The 15,209-nt window shown below is 34.5% G+C and overlaps 1 protein-coding gene across 1 annotated transcript; it reads right to left on the bottom strand.

The window, feature by feature from the left end:
- Positions 1 to 10: 10 nt before the first annotated feature.
- LOC106662222 (zinc transporter ZIP13 homolog) lies at positions 11 to 14,352 on the bottom strand. The gene is made up of 5 exons (XM_014386119.2): positions 13,744 to 14,352; positions 3,428 to 3,547; positions 3,180 to 3,373; positions 2,594 to 2,870; positions 11 to 2,439 (listed from the first exon to the last, which is right to left on the bottom strand). The coding sequence occupies exons 1-5, from the start codon at positions 13,931 to 13,933 to the stop codon at positions 2,261 to 2,263; spliced, it is 960 nt and encodes a 319-aa protein (XP_014241605.1). The 5' UTR covers positions 13,934 to 14,352; the 3' UTR covers positions 11 to 2,260.
- Positions 14,353 to 15,209: the final 857 nt, after the last annotated feature.

Raw genomic sequence — 15,209 nt, 5'->3', positions numbered from 1 at the left:
TTTTAATTTCTTTTTTTTTAATATATCCCATGTGATACATAATTTTCCAAAACCCAATAATTTCCACATTACCTTGTAATTAATAAAAACAAAATTGTTTATAGTATAAAAATAAGGTTAAAATGATTGTTGGAGGTATCCCCTTCCCATCTGTCTGGGTGGTCGGGGTCTCGGGCCCTGGCAGCTGGGACGTCTGTTTTCCTTGGTTAAAAAAATTGTTTATAATGAAATATGAACATGAAAAGTAACAAAAAAGTTCTGGTGTGTTCTTGAATTTGAACTTATGTACATCATTCTTTTTATTTATAATTTAAATGTTTTTCTTGTTATTTATAAAATGTAAGGTACTAAAAATAATTATGATGGATTGAGTATATCAATTCAATAGTTGAAAGAAAAAAAAGTTCTATTCTCAAACTGGTTTTGCAGTGAACCAGATTCCTAGCAGTAACTTCTTTAGTGTGATGATGAGCATTTACTATTTCATATCACTGCGAAACCAGTTTTTGAATAAAAGCGTGCTTTTTTACACCCACACTGCCAACAGTGTGTCAGGTCCTTTAGACCCAATATTTAAAACCATGACAATGGACAAACGGTGAAGATTAGGGTGCAAGTAGTAGGGCTAAAACCCTTTTTCATACCAGAATGTACATGGAAACAACTAAAATGTTTGTACTGGGGGAAAAAAAAGCCATGATTGGCAGGCTTAAATAAACCCATTATATTTTTGTTCAAAATTTTCAAAGTAAATTACTTCACATACAGGAAAGACCTAATAGAGGAATACATTGGTGGATAGCTTATAATAAATTTAAAAAAAAAACAGTACAAGCAAAAAAGAAATTCTCATGATGGCAGTGCGAGTGTTAACTATTGGTTGGTGTACCGCGGTAGCCTAGTGGTTAGCTTGAAAGACGCTTGTAGACCATGAGGTCATGGGCCCGATTCCCTTTGTCATCCCTGGAATCTTCATTTATATTCCCTTTCCCAATAATATGATATATACATGCTGAATACATTGAATCTGCCTAATATGTAAAACCAGTAAAAAAATTTGGTGCTGCTTACATAAATGTTTTATGTAATTGGCTCTTGCAGTTGCAGAATTAGTTCAGATTACTGAGTCAGTACTGTATATACATTACAAAATTTTTAATTAATATTTCAATGAAATTTTACTTATAGAATTTTTAGTTGGGGTTATATTTTTGTGGTGGTTTTTAGGGAAATAATGTCAGGAGTAAACATAGAATTAGGTTTCAAACATGTCTAACAATATATTTATTTTTGATATAAATATTTCTATTTCCTTAAAATAAATCCATTTCTTATTTGGACCCTGCAACTTAAGTCGACTGAGTATAAACTTGAGAGAGCTTTTGAAGTCATCCCATGAGATGGCTGACTTGTAGACAATTAATGAGGCGTAATGCGCAAGAAAATTAATTTGTAAAAAAAATTTGACAACTGGGACGGTGAAAATTGAAATTCCAGCCTTCATTGAATATGTCAACATCATTTTTTTCCTTCGATCTGGGTGATAAAAATTTAGATTTAGATTTTTTTATTAACCAAAAAATACAATTCATAAAATATATTTTAATACACAAAATTTGTTCGCCAAAAGGAACATCACAATAGTTATCATAGCGTATCACATATACTCTACTGTATATACATTATTTACAACAACAGCAAAATTATACAATTTTTATGTATAGAAAAATAAAAGATTTATCAAAAGAAACCATTGCTCAAATACAAGGAGTCTAGCATAATCATAAATAAAATTCAGGCAAGTTATCCAAAGGAAAATTGATTAATTACAATGGACAAAAGCTCATTACCAAAAAAAAAATTTACTCTTGAATTTGTTGACATTGTGATACAAAATTTGAACAGTCTAATATTTAATTAATATCACTTATATTGTTTTGTCTAAGGAAAAACACTTGCTTTTTTATTAAATTCACTAAAAATAATAATAAAAAAGTAGCAAAAATTATACACAAAAATAATACTGAAGCAATTGATTTTGTTTGAAATCTTCTATCATTAAAGCTAGTGACAATTTGGTAACAGATTATTATTAAATATATATAATTAACCATAAAAATATAATTTTTTCTTTAAACGATAATGGATTGGCTTCTTGTTATAAGATGCTAATTAAAAAACAAGTTATACATGTGTTAATATATACCCGATTTTTTTATATTTTTTTTTAGATTCTTAACATTGTTGGACTTCATTCACTCTATTCATCCAAGACGAATGTCATGCCTGCCATTACAGCAATGCCCAGAATCAGAAAAGAGATCTGTTTGAATGACTCTCTAGGGTTTTTCTCTTCAATGAGCTCGGGTAGAACAGTCACTAGAGCTATGTGAAGAAACCCGCCTGATGTGAAAGGCAGAATCCACAACGTTTTTTGTTCTGAAAAACAAATTTTTACAATCACCTTTTTTGAGCAATAACCCAGGTCAATAGTAATTTAATTACATTTTAATGAAAATTATTAAGGAAAAAGTAATTCATTTCAAATCAGGAGTATACATTTTAGTGGGAAAATTTAAACAAGAGAAATTACCGATTAGTTGTGACGTGGAACTGAACGCGACTGCAGTGCAGGCACCAACAAGACTAGATGAAGCTGTTGCCAATTGAGCTTTGGCAGCTTCCAAACGTGAAAAGCCAGCTCTCATTAGGATTGCGAAGTCGCCCACTTCATGTGGCACTTCATGAATGAGGATGGCGAGCGTCGTAAGTACGCCGACCCTCAAGCTCAACAAGAACGAACCGCCTACTGCTAAGCCATGGGTGAAGTTGTCGATCACATTGGCCATCAGATTGAGGTATCCGCTTATCTGGAAATTAATTTTACTGTATATATCGTAGATCATTAATTAATTTTGATTCAAAGAAGTTTAAGATGAAAAATTGGTGTCGAGAGGGGTTCGAACCCATAACATGCAGATTAATACCCTGGTGCTCTACCACCTGAGCTGGTTTGACTTCGGACCAAGACACCAACTGCTCAACTCAACCACTAACTATTATAATTTTTCCCTCTTTCTCTAACAATATTTATTTTTCATCTCAACCTTCTTTGCATAAAAATTAATATATAATAAAATCGGGCTAAAATAACAAATCAGTAAATCGTAAATACTAACTTCTTTGGCATTCTCAGGTTTTGTTGTGACGGCAACATTGTTGTTGGTAGTTTCTCTTGTGCAGTTTGATTTTGATTTCATTATCTCCTCTTCCAAGCTCTTGTCCTTAGCAAAAAGCTTTTCAACGATTATGAATACCAAAAGCCCAGCTAGGACCCAAAGCCCACAGAACATCGAGGGGTGATCTTTAATATCTGAAAATATATAGGTTATTTTCTTTAAAAGCAATAAAACTTTCAAAATGATACCTTTCAAGGTGACATTTTTGCTATGGTTTGTCCATGCTTGCGGTAACAAGTGAAGAAATACATCTCCAAGAAGGCCGCCTACGGCAAAACTTAGCAAAAGCTTCAACTTGTCTCCTGCAACTTTAAAGACACAATAATCAACTATTGTATTTTTAATAGTTTATCAATTTGGACTAGTTATTCAGCACCAACCCAGTTTTAAAATTCTAATTTTGGTGTTTTTATTATAATTTCCATAACGAAATTGACCTAAAAAAATGGCAGTGAGAGGTCATTCTTAACAACTCGGAAATGTTTTAAGATGAACGTAACTAAAGATTTTAACATTGTATATAATAAACATACCATTCTTTATTCATAAAATAGCAAAAGCTATTTAGTAAAAATGTATTTAGTTTATGGAAGTTTTACTTTTTGCAAAAATTCCTTCTAAGGATTACACTTTAGAAACAAGCGTTTTGTTTATTTTTTGCGATATAATTTTAAATGAAAGACTGTTCCTGTTTTTATTAATATATTTAGAGTTTATACAGTTATTCAAAAGTGGCGTCCACAAATTGTGATTCATTTAAATTCCACTGACCTTAGGATATGACACTTGTGTGTAAAATCAAGATAAAAAGACCAAGGACAATTCAATTTAGGTTTGTTGGGTTGTCCTGTAAGTCTGTTTCATACAGACCTTGATTTCAAAATGCCTTTTCTAAATTTACAATCGCTATCAGAATGTTACTACTCTTTACTTATCTCTCGATGTGCTAATGCAATCATATTATAAAGTGAAAATAAATTGCATTTTTCTTCCATTACTTTTTCAGCAATTGAATGAATATGTTTTAATTACAAAAATTATAGATACATTCTAATAATTTGGTTATTGTCCTCTTTCGACATACATTCAAAGGGGGGGGGGTTGGAAGATGTTTTCATCTTGAAAATGAAAATGTGGGACAAAACACCACATGCTTAACAGCAGTAGCGCTAGGAAGAAGTAATGTTTAGGGACAGTGAAATAACTTAGAGATATCAAACAATGGCAGAAATTAAGAATGGATTCTGACTAGAATTGATAGACTTTCAGTTATATTGTAGGTATTGTGCTACTCCATGAAAGACAGAGAAGTAGTAACAGTTATGCCAATGGCCTTGTATAAGATTAGTTTGTTTGGTATGATCATTCCAGATTTCCTCGTAAGCAATAGAAAAAGTATTCTACTTATGGCTTTACATTTGACAAGATTTTTTGATGTGTTCACTAAAATTTAATTTGCAGCCGAGTGTTAGTCCTAGGTAATCAAGCTATTCTGCACAATTTTTTGGTTTGAAAAATTTGTGTCAAGCGAGATTCAAACCCACGATCTTCGATGATAAATACTCCAAAGATCCACCACTTGATCTACTTTGACACAAACTTCTCAATCCTATTCCTTTTTCTAATTTCCAATCAAACTGCTTCATATAATAGCACAATTTCTTAAAAATGTTCGGGACTTTGTAAGTTCCACAAGTGTGATTCGAGGTTAATATGCCTTTTTTTTAAACTTTTATTATAATTTTTATTATTTTATCCAAAGATTTTGGGTTTGAAACCTGCCTGACACAAATTTTTCAATTTGAAAAATCGTATATAATTACTTGCATAAAAAGTAAAGTAATTCCTGTCATATAGGAGGGCTTAACGTCGAACTACCCAAAAAAATCATAAGTTTAAAAAAATTCTAGGTATGTCATCTTTATGATGATAGTTGATACTAGGGAGTGTGGATTTTTGTTTCCCAAGCACTACAGCCTTCTGGCTTATTGTGCTTTCCTAGTTCTAGAGACCAATGCAATCAACTCGATCCTTCTCTTAAGAAGTGTGCAACGGTCATTGCATTGATAGAATTCCTTTCTGGGGGGGGGGGTCTTTGTATCACAGGTCAGCGTCTCATCAAGGTTGAGCAGGCTTTACATTCAAAGATGATATGGGTGGCTGTTTCTTCCTCCTCATTACATAATCTGCAGATGGGATCATGCTTCTCAGTCATGTTTAGCCCTCTCTAGCTGCAGCAGCAAGTCTGCTAGTATTGGTGAGGGTTGTTTTATTATATGCTTGCTTCTAGCACCTCTAGAGTTTATCCATTTTGTGGTGGAGGATTCTGTATGGTTTTTTCATCCCAAGAATAGGTTCAGGACCTATTGATCCTCGTCTGGCCAGTCTGCTTTTTCTTCCCATGTGGCCTGGTCCCAAGATATCAAGTTGTGTTTCCCCAGGTTTTGGAGATTTTGGTTTTTTTTTTCATGCTAATGCTTTAATAGCTTCTTGGCTATCCAATCTTATGAAAATTTTTGCAAGAACCCCTTTTAAAATTTTATAAGACACGAACATTGATGGCATTTCAGCTTGAAAGACTTCCGATATGGGTGGCTGTTTCTTCCTCCTCATTACATAATCTGCAGATGGGATCATGTTTTCTCAGTCATATTACTCTCTGTGTTTAGCCCTCTCTAGCTGCTAGTATTGTTGAAGGTTGTTTTGGGATATGCTTGCTTCTAACACCTCTAGAGTTTAGATAGATAGATATACTTTATTTACAAAATGAAAAAATTTAAAGTTAAAAATAAAAAACAGTATTATTATGGCATGGTATTAAAACCATCAGCGAGAGTTCGGAGTGCATTACTATCCCAAGAATAGCATAATTATATAATTACAAGGTTGAATTGCGATAAACTTTGAAAATAATAAAAATGACACTTCAAAGAACAAAAGGATTCTAACTTACATAGGGTCCCCCACAGGCCAATAGAATTCGCATTTAGAAGCCCACAAACTAGAAATTATATGTATTAAGACAAACAGAACAAAATTTAAAAAAAAAAAAAAAGACAAACAAAAAAGAAACAAAATAAGAAGAACAGAATATTAATTCCCTACATTCCAATGTATTCATATCTGTAAAACCAGGCTTTCCGAGCAAAATCAACAAGACCCCGGCAATCGGAGCCGTTCAGAAAGGCTATGAGCCCTTCCCTCATCAGAAAACCCCTACCCACATACAGATACCTCAATTCGTTCAGACCGAGCATCTAGCCAGAAAATGAAATGCATCCTCACGATCACCTGAGTTGCATAGAGAGCACACTGCAGTGGCAGGAGTACTCCCAACCCAAGGTCTGAAATTCAGGAACAACAACTCCCCTCGAATTTTAAACCACCAGCGGAAAAAAGAGAACGGAACATCATTTGCTGTTGCAGAAAAAACATTGCAAGGAGTTAGGGAATGATTCAACTCCTTGTAGAGTTTGAATCTATTTGAGTCCACAGTACGAGAAATACAACTCTCTCGATGACGAGCCCCCATAATATGAAGAAGATTGGAAAACATTTCAGACCATGCTGCAATCTAGAGTTTATCCTTTTTTTATCCATTTTGTGGTAGAGGATTCTGTGTTGTTTTTTTCATTCCAAGAATAGGTTCAGGACCTATAGATCCTCATCTGGCCAGTCTGCTTTTTCTTCCCATGTGGCCTGGTCCCAAGATATCAAGTTGTGTTTCCCCAGGTTTTGGAGATTTTGGTTTTTTTTTCATGCTAATGCTTTAATAGCTTCTTGGCTATCCAATCTTACAAGATTTTTTGCCATAACCCTTTTAAAATTTTATTAGGCGCAAACATTGATGGCTTTTCAGCTTGAAAGACTTCCCTAATGAATTTTGATTGCTCATGCTTTGGGCTTATACAAAAAAACACCGCATCTGGTTCCTTCATTTGTTTTAGAGCCATTTATATACCATGTTATTGTATCTGATATTCCTCTCCTGAGTTCTTCCTTTCCTTTTTAGTCTGTTGAGACGAGACTTTATACGGTGGGACCATATAATCAGTCCTCATTTATAAGTGTCCGATTTTATTAATAATGGCTGTTTTTCTTTATTGTGAAGAACAGTTACAACCAGTTTTCTTTCTATAAATTGTATACATTTTTAACCAGCCCTGCTTCCTCTTTAATGTACAAAAAGCTTTAAATCATCTATATCTTTACCTAAAAGTTCAGGTCTGCCAAAGATTTTAACTTTTTACTTGTGAAATACACCAAAGTAAAAAATTAGTCTTTTTTTAAATTATTATTTTAGATTTTAAAACAATGAAGCAATTTTCTCAAATATTGTGTACAGTAAGATTAATAAAGAAAATTCTTTAGCTAGAGAAAACGTTAAACACCGAATTCCTGTCAGTCCCAGGATGATTAACACTTAGGCATGTGTGAATTGGATAATGTTCACAGACCAAAATACCATGTCAATTGGCATTGAAAGTCATAATTTACTCTGCTGAAACATTACTTTTTTATTCTAAATAATAATGGTGAATTATTTAAAATTGTTATAATACTATCTTAGGTAATATTTGCACTCTCTCGAGATATAATCTGTCGGGCATTGTTTCCGATTAGATTTCAATTTTATCACAATCAAGGTAGCAAATAAATTATTCCGTGTCGAAAGACTTAACTCCAATCTGGAAACGTGTCAAGATAACGTTATTAAATGATTTCACTTTTGGGTTGTTGAATCTTTTAATATCTTTGAACTTTAACCGTTTCCTCAGATTGTATATTCTTTCTAAAAATGTTTATGTAGCAAATAATTGCTCTAAAAGATACCAAGAAAAACAGACCAATTGCAAAGCGACAATTTTCAATTCCAAAAGTCACATTGTATTTTAACAGTGATTGATGAATATATAAAAAATAATGCCATAAAAAAGAGAAGATAATTATGATCAATTTCTCTCAAGAAAAAAATATAGGATTTTGAAAATGGCCTTAGCAGAAATTAACATTAAAAGTAATAGCATATTGCACAAGTATAAAACCCAAATCCGAACTGTTTGAACATACCAACACAAATTTTTAAAAAAAATTGAATGACATGATGATGAAATTCATATAGTGATATTAACACAAAAACGTGAAAATGAATTTTAATTAATCTATGCTTTTTATGACTTGTTCACCCTGTTAAATATTTACTAACACTTCATAATTGAAGTTAATAAAAAAAAGTGTGTCAGCTGCAAGCAGAACTATATACAGGGGAAGAAGAGAAATTAGGACTAATTGTCAAATCAGGGCAACGATTTTAAAGAGAAAGAAATGCCGATTTGAATGATTATAAAACAACGATTAGGATCAAAGAAAAAAAATGCTCAAAGATTACAAGGTACATATGAAAAATTTTAAAATAAAGAAACTTGAAGACTATTGAGAAATTATGCTAAGCTCAACTTGTGTACAAAATTCCCTGATAACATGTATCAAATTGAACTTTGACAATGATAGATGAATCACTAGATTGCAAATATGAATAAATAAATGATAAAATAACAGTATAATTAGCATAGAAGAAAATATTATTTTAAAATTTTCTGAAGTCTTGAAGAACGGTCAAGAATGAGGTAGTTTTTAGAAAAACACCTTTTCATCTTTTTGCGACATTTCGACCTTTCTTTGGTCATCTTCAAGGCAAAACCATGTTAGTTATATTGTTCCTCTCGGGTAGAAATGTGTGTTTCTTAGTGACCTATTGTTTCATAATTCGTTGAAGTGAGGAGCAGTCAAGAGTGAGATAGTTTAGAAAAACACTTTTTTTTTTAATTTTTATTGCGTTTCAACTTTTATTCAGGTCATCTTCAGGGCATGAAAAAGTATATGCCAACATAATTGATAATGGATTTATATAAACTCAAATCTTTAACATAGCAAACAAGAACATTGTATATAGCATGTACAGAATTGAATTATATCTTTTGTAATTTACAATAAATTACTGGCAGATCTTAATGTCATGCACCCCGGGTATTGGCAGTCTGGGGTCAGACCTTGGTCTTATTTATTCGCTGCAGAAGTTGGGGCTCCAGGGGCTGCCAAGAGCTCATAGCCATCAGTTCCTAAGTCCAAACTCATTCAAACTCTCACTCTTAAATACATTCTTACTTATTTACATACCATACCAACATGGTGGTGGAATACTCTGTACTTTTTTCTGATGCCTAGGGGGAATGGTAGCCAGAATTGAAAGAAATTGATACGGCACTCATCAATCGAAGATCTGGGTCAGGATCAGAGCGATCTTGAATTTGGTCCTAACCCCCTTCAAAAATTAGTTTCTTCGATGAAAGAACACTGGCACACCGGGGGCTCAATTCACACGCGTCTTGCGAGCTCCCAAAAAAATAGAGACAGGAATAAAGTACAATAAGCTGTACAGCTGCATTGCTCAGGGGGATCTCCTCCAATTCCTGGCATTTAAAAAAAGAAAAAAATCTAATTAGATTAGGCTATTTATTAATAGCTAGGGATACATATCATTTCTATATGTAATAAAACAACCCTGTTTCCTCCGATTGGAACAGGGGATGCAGATACAAGCTACTGTATTTATACACACTCTTTATATGGAGCCAAGGAATTGCACCCTTCTATTAAGTGGGACACATCGAGCAACCTTTCTCTTCATGCTGGAAGCTTTGCCCCAAATGTAACTGTCAGCCTCGCATGACCTATTCTTAATTGGGTGAGGATGAGCCTTCTTCCACAAATCAGGTCCTAAGAGGGCTAATTATAGACAGTGAATGATACCCAAGACCTTCTCTACCAATCCAGCCCACTGACACGGCCATTATACACTTTTTCAAAAAAAAAAAAAAAAAAAAAAATTAATATTGAGAGATTTCTTCATTGAGTCTGCAAGGTGATGAATCTGAAGTTTGGTCATTTTAGTTTTTCATCATATTGTGTACACAGCATAGAAGATGATAAACTAGCTAAAATAGACAGACCAAAATGATCAGAAAAAGACCAAACTGTAAAAATAAATACCCTCAAATATTTACCAACTAAAAAATGACTACTATGAAAAAATAACGCCAAAGAATTAAATTAATTTATTTATATATCAGTCTGCATGAATCATGGAACTAGTATCGCTCTAAGATCATAAATGGAGATAAGCAAATTCAACGCAATCAATTTAAAAAAACAACAACAACTGGTAATTAAATAACAAAGAAATATTCATTTTTCTTTTAATTCTTTGTTTAGAAGAAAAACCTTAACAACTGCATAATTCCAGTCTACAGTTAAGGCATTGACACTCATCACTGTAGGGTAAGGTCCTGGATTCGAATCCGGCGGCCCTGAATTGGAATCCAACATAAAAATAAATAGGTTTTTTTTAAAATACATACTGGGATATTTTGTTTGAAGTTGTATGCAGACAAGCGATTCTTGCTAGTAAATAGAGGTAAACAATTACAACTGCATCTGACATAATGAGAGGAAAACTCAAGAGAATGTGCTTAAGTTGTGGCTGGGCGCGTTGGTGGCCGCAATGGTTTAGACATTCAAACGGCACTCATCACTGTAAGATAAAGGTCCCAGGATCAAATACAGTGGCCCTGCATTCGAACCCGACATATTTACAAATGAGCTTTTTTTTTGTCAAAAACACGAACAGCCCGAGGGTTCATATAACCTCATAATTGAATACCACCATTTATAAAAATAAAAAACCAGGTATGAGGCAAACTAAGAAATTTATAAACCTCTCAAAAAATAAGTTGAAGATATTCCTCTCTCAAAGAAGGCAAAATTTGAGGTAAATTACAGGCATTAGTACAAGCCACTACCCTCTTAACTACTGCCTTAAGAGATTGGCAAGCAGTTACATCGGTACATCTCGCCACTACCCTCTTAACTACTGCCTTAAGAGATTGGCAAGCAGTTACATCGGTACATCTCATTTGTGGATGTGAAACTCTAACCTGGATACAGTAAGGCTCGCACTCAGAGGCACTAAGGAAATTTCTTAGTTTTGTGGGAAAAGGCGCACCTTCCACTATATAGTCATAATCATAGTCCACGATAAACCAATATAGGTCGCACTTGAGAAAAAGTTAGAATCTTTACTTGACCCCCCACCCCCAAAAAAGTAGTATATATGATCTTGCTGAAATCTTATCTTATAATCAATATATCAATAATTATATTTTTACTGGGTGATTGCAGTGGCCAAGAGGTTAGGTTGTCTGACTCATATTAGCCACACATAACCTATGACTTTTTACTAGAGAATGATATGAAAAAAGTATTGCAAAGTGGTCACCCACCGCACACATCAGACAGAGTTGATTCTGGGTGTTGGTCTGCGAGTCGGTGAACTCATGCTGAACTAGCACTGGGGTCACTTATTGGGTCTGTGTTCACTTGCAAGTTTGAGTAGTTCAACAAACTGCGAAGTGACCAAATGCCGATTTAGCATGAATCCAACAGACAGTTGGATACTCACCCGTGCTGACAAGAATTACTTAACTTTTTATATTTTTACACTCCTTGTCTCACTTGTGGACAAAAATTTACCAAAATGTAACGAAGATAACATAATGTTAATTGCTTAACCGAAACCTGTGTTAAGATGAGTACACACTAAGCAAATCTTGGCCAATATAAGACAACCAACCGCTTCGTTTGACATGATTTTCTTAGCGTGAATGGTAGGCGAATCAACGCCAACAAAGCGGTTGGCCTTAGTCAAGGCTCAAACTTCTGACGGTAACATTAAAAAGGGTTGACGTTGACAGTGATTCTACATGGCCAAATCGCTTAGTTTGATGAGGATGATCCAAGAATTGCCAATGTATTGGCGACCAACGTTCAGCCCAATGTATTTATTGGCCAAGATTTGCTTAGTGTACACTCCTTTAGTATCAGGTACCAATTTTACAGGTCCAGTACTCTGCAAAAAAAAAATGAATTTGAAAGCATTTCTCAAAAGTTAACTTTGCGTTTCTTCCAAAGCAGTTGCTTTATTTCACCAAAATCTTATTGTTGCGTTTCCAAAATACAAAATGTAAAAGAAAAAAATTGATGGTAAGCACTAAGAAATAGTTGTTTCTTCTACCCTACAAGACATGAAGAGGTTAACCCAGACCAAAATTTGTAAATAAAAAAAGAAAAGGAAAAATGACAGCATAAGAGGTCAATAGATATAGATGTCCATTCGGTTAGGAAGTAAATAATTTTAATTTGTGAAATTTCTTTTTCAGGTCTGCAGGGTGATGAACCAGTAATTTGGTCGTTTTCGGTCGCCATTTTGCCTTCTTCAGTGCAAAATTCAGGCGTATGCGTTTCCCTGTGCTAAAAATTGTGAGACGCTTTTTAAAGACAAAACAGCGAGGACAGGCGGACCAGGAGGAACGCAAAAGGCGAAGTTCACGCATTAACTTGACAATATGGTAGGCCTACGATACAAAATCAACGTAACAAGAGTTGAAAGTCGTCCTATTGAAACAAAAAAATGCATGCCCGGCTCAAAACAGTCTCGCCCATTTTTTTCAATTGAGAAAGCGACGTCAATCAGTTTCGGGTGAGAAATGATAAGCTTCGCTTTCCGCCTGGCAACAAAGGGCCGGCTGCCCGACGAATCACTCGGTCACTCATCTCGGAGTGAAAAATCGAAACAAAGCGAAACGGCACGGACAGACCCGCCTGAAGAATGAAGATGAACTCGAGATACCCGTGTTGCCCCACAGGCCACAAATCACAACAGACAGCGATAGACAAAACAATTTTATCACCGATTTGCATAACAATTTCCTCCTCTTAAAAATAGTCCTTTGAGTTTTTTTGTTCTTTTTTTTTTATTGTGGAGTAATAATACAAATCTAATTTCAATAGATTACAAAGAAAATTACTCTATTAAAAGTTGAGTTGTGTTATCGGTTTGGGTTTAATAAGAAAATCTATTTTATTCTTTGTATAGAGAAAATAATTAATTTATACATTTTCTATGAGAAATAGAGCATAAATAAATTTACAAATTATTAATAATAGTTTAATAAAGCAATGCTACAAGGCATGATCGAGGAAGATTTTCTAAAAATAAATTTATTCTTCTTTTGTGTCCAAATAGATGACGCCTGTCAATTTTTTGTTAACAGCAAAGATTAAACAAATTCGGGTTTTTTGTCAATTATCTTATAAGTTTGTTGACGTCTTTTCATTTCACTTACGCAGAACGTCGACTGTCAAGTCGCAATAAAGTTTATCTTCTTTTTGCTTATTATTACTGTTTTGTTGTATATTTAATTTTTCTTCAACAAAACAAAGCTGTAGATGTTTTATATACAGAAAGAATCATTTATTTGTTATAACATTTTTTTATATTAAATACGCCGCGAGAGCAAAGATCAGTCTGATTTTCCCCGTTTGAAAAAAAAATCAATATCTTCAGTTTTGCTTGTGAAATTGGGAAGAATTGCGTTTCGTCGCTTACCCCCTGTTTTCAGGTCGAGCGAGCCGTCGACCGGGATGATGAAGAGAGGAATGATACCGCTCAGGCCGACGATTATGGACCCGATGACCGATCCGTACCAGGGGTTGTAATCTTGAGCCGCCAGGCCGTTCACGCTGGAGAAGACGGTGTCGAGGAAACCGTCGGTGGCGTTGGAGAGGTGGAGCTCCATGGCCCAGATAGAGAAGCCGTTCAGAAGTGGATCAGGACGACATGGACACGACCGATAAACACCGACTGACTAGTAACGACTAACGTCAAAGCTCGGATTAGTGACAATGCGACTCCTCCAGTGGTTTGTTTACACGATTAGTTCTCAGCCGATCCCGTTAGAGACTCGGCTGAAGCGGGCTTTACGATTCGAATTTAGAAAGTGATCACGTTCGTCTTCACGACCTGCACGGTTGCACCCCGGAACAAGGTGAAAGCTCACGACCTCACATTGCATAACGAGTCAAAACATTGCGTTATTTAAGAAACTCTGCCTTACACTGCTCCGGCTAACACACTTTACAGTTCGACAACACGTCCAGCATTACAATTATCTTCACTCGTGAAAAAAGTGTGTAACACAATTCTATACTAGAACACTGCATCGTAACCTCTATTGCCTTTTTACAACATGATAAACTACTAACTAGCCAGGGAAGGGTTCCTTAACACAAAGCAGTATAAGAACCCTTCTTTAAAATTTCAAACTGATGGAACATCACCCTAAGACAGAAATGGACAAAAAGTTAATCTAAAAATAATGGTGGAATGAGTATTGACTCAGTTTCATTCAGACAGTTTGATATTTTACCAAAGGGTCTTGGTCATTAGTTGTTACTTTGTGTTGAATCTCTATGGATAGTTTATCAAACTGTGAGGGAGCAACCCATAGATGATATGATGTAGTGGCTCTAGTGGTGAATTGTGCTACACTCTTTCACACGAGTGAGAAAAAAGTTATAAAAAAATAGAGTTTGCGTATCGTATATAGAGTTTTGAAAATAATTTGTTCAAATCTCACCTAGACGTACAAAATCAAATGCTTATCTTACGATGCAAATTGAAGTACGTGGAATACTTGTGACTATACTTGCAAAAATTCTAACAATAAAATCTTGCCTATACTTTTGAAACGACATGTGTAGATATGTTGCATTGTCCATCCATTTTAGCTATTTAATTGATATGTGTACTCTGTTATAACAATTTGTTTAAATGTTTCTTTTACCCGTCTTTTTTTTTTGGGGGGGGGTGTTGTTCCACTAGATATGAGTTTTTAATTTGATCTATTTGGCAATTATTATTTTTTTTAATGATGAGGATAAAATCAAAGGAAAAAGAGTACGCAAAAGAATTTGTCAAAATCTTAACTTACTAAACTACATTTGATTTCAATGCAGATTTCTACAAGGCTGTCTAAATCTGCATGAAAATGTAGATTATACTTATACAGTCTA

The sequence above is a fragment of the Cimex lectularius genome, unplaced genomic scaffold, assembly GCF_000648675.2.
Source record: "Cimex lectularius strain Harlan isolate CLEC.00 unplaced genomic scaffold, Clec_2.1 scaffold3, whole genome shotgun sequence".
In the NCBI taxonomy this organism is placed as follows: domain Eukaryota; kingdom Metazoa; phylum Arthropoda; class Insecta; order Hemiptera; family Cimicidae; genus Cimex; species Cimex lectularius.
Note: the sequence above shows the minus strand (reverse complement) of the source record. Positions and strands in the feature narration are given on the sequence as shown.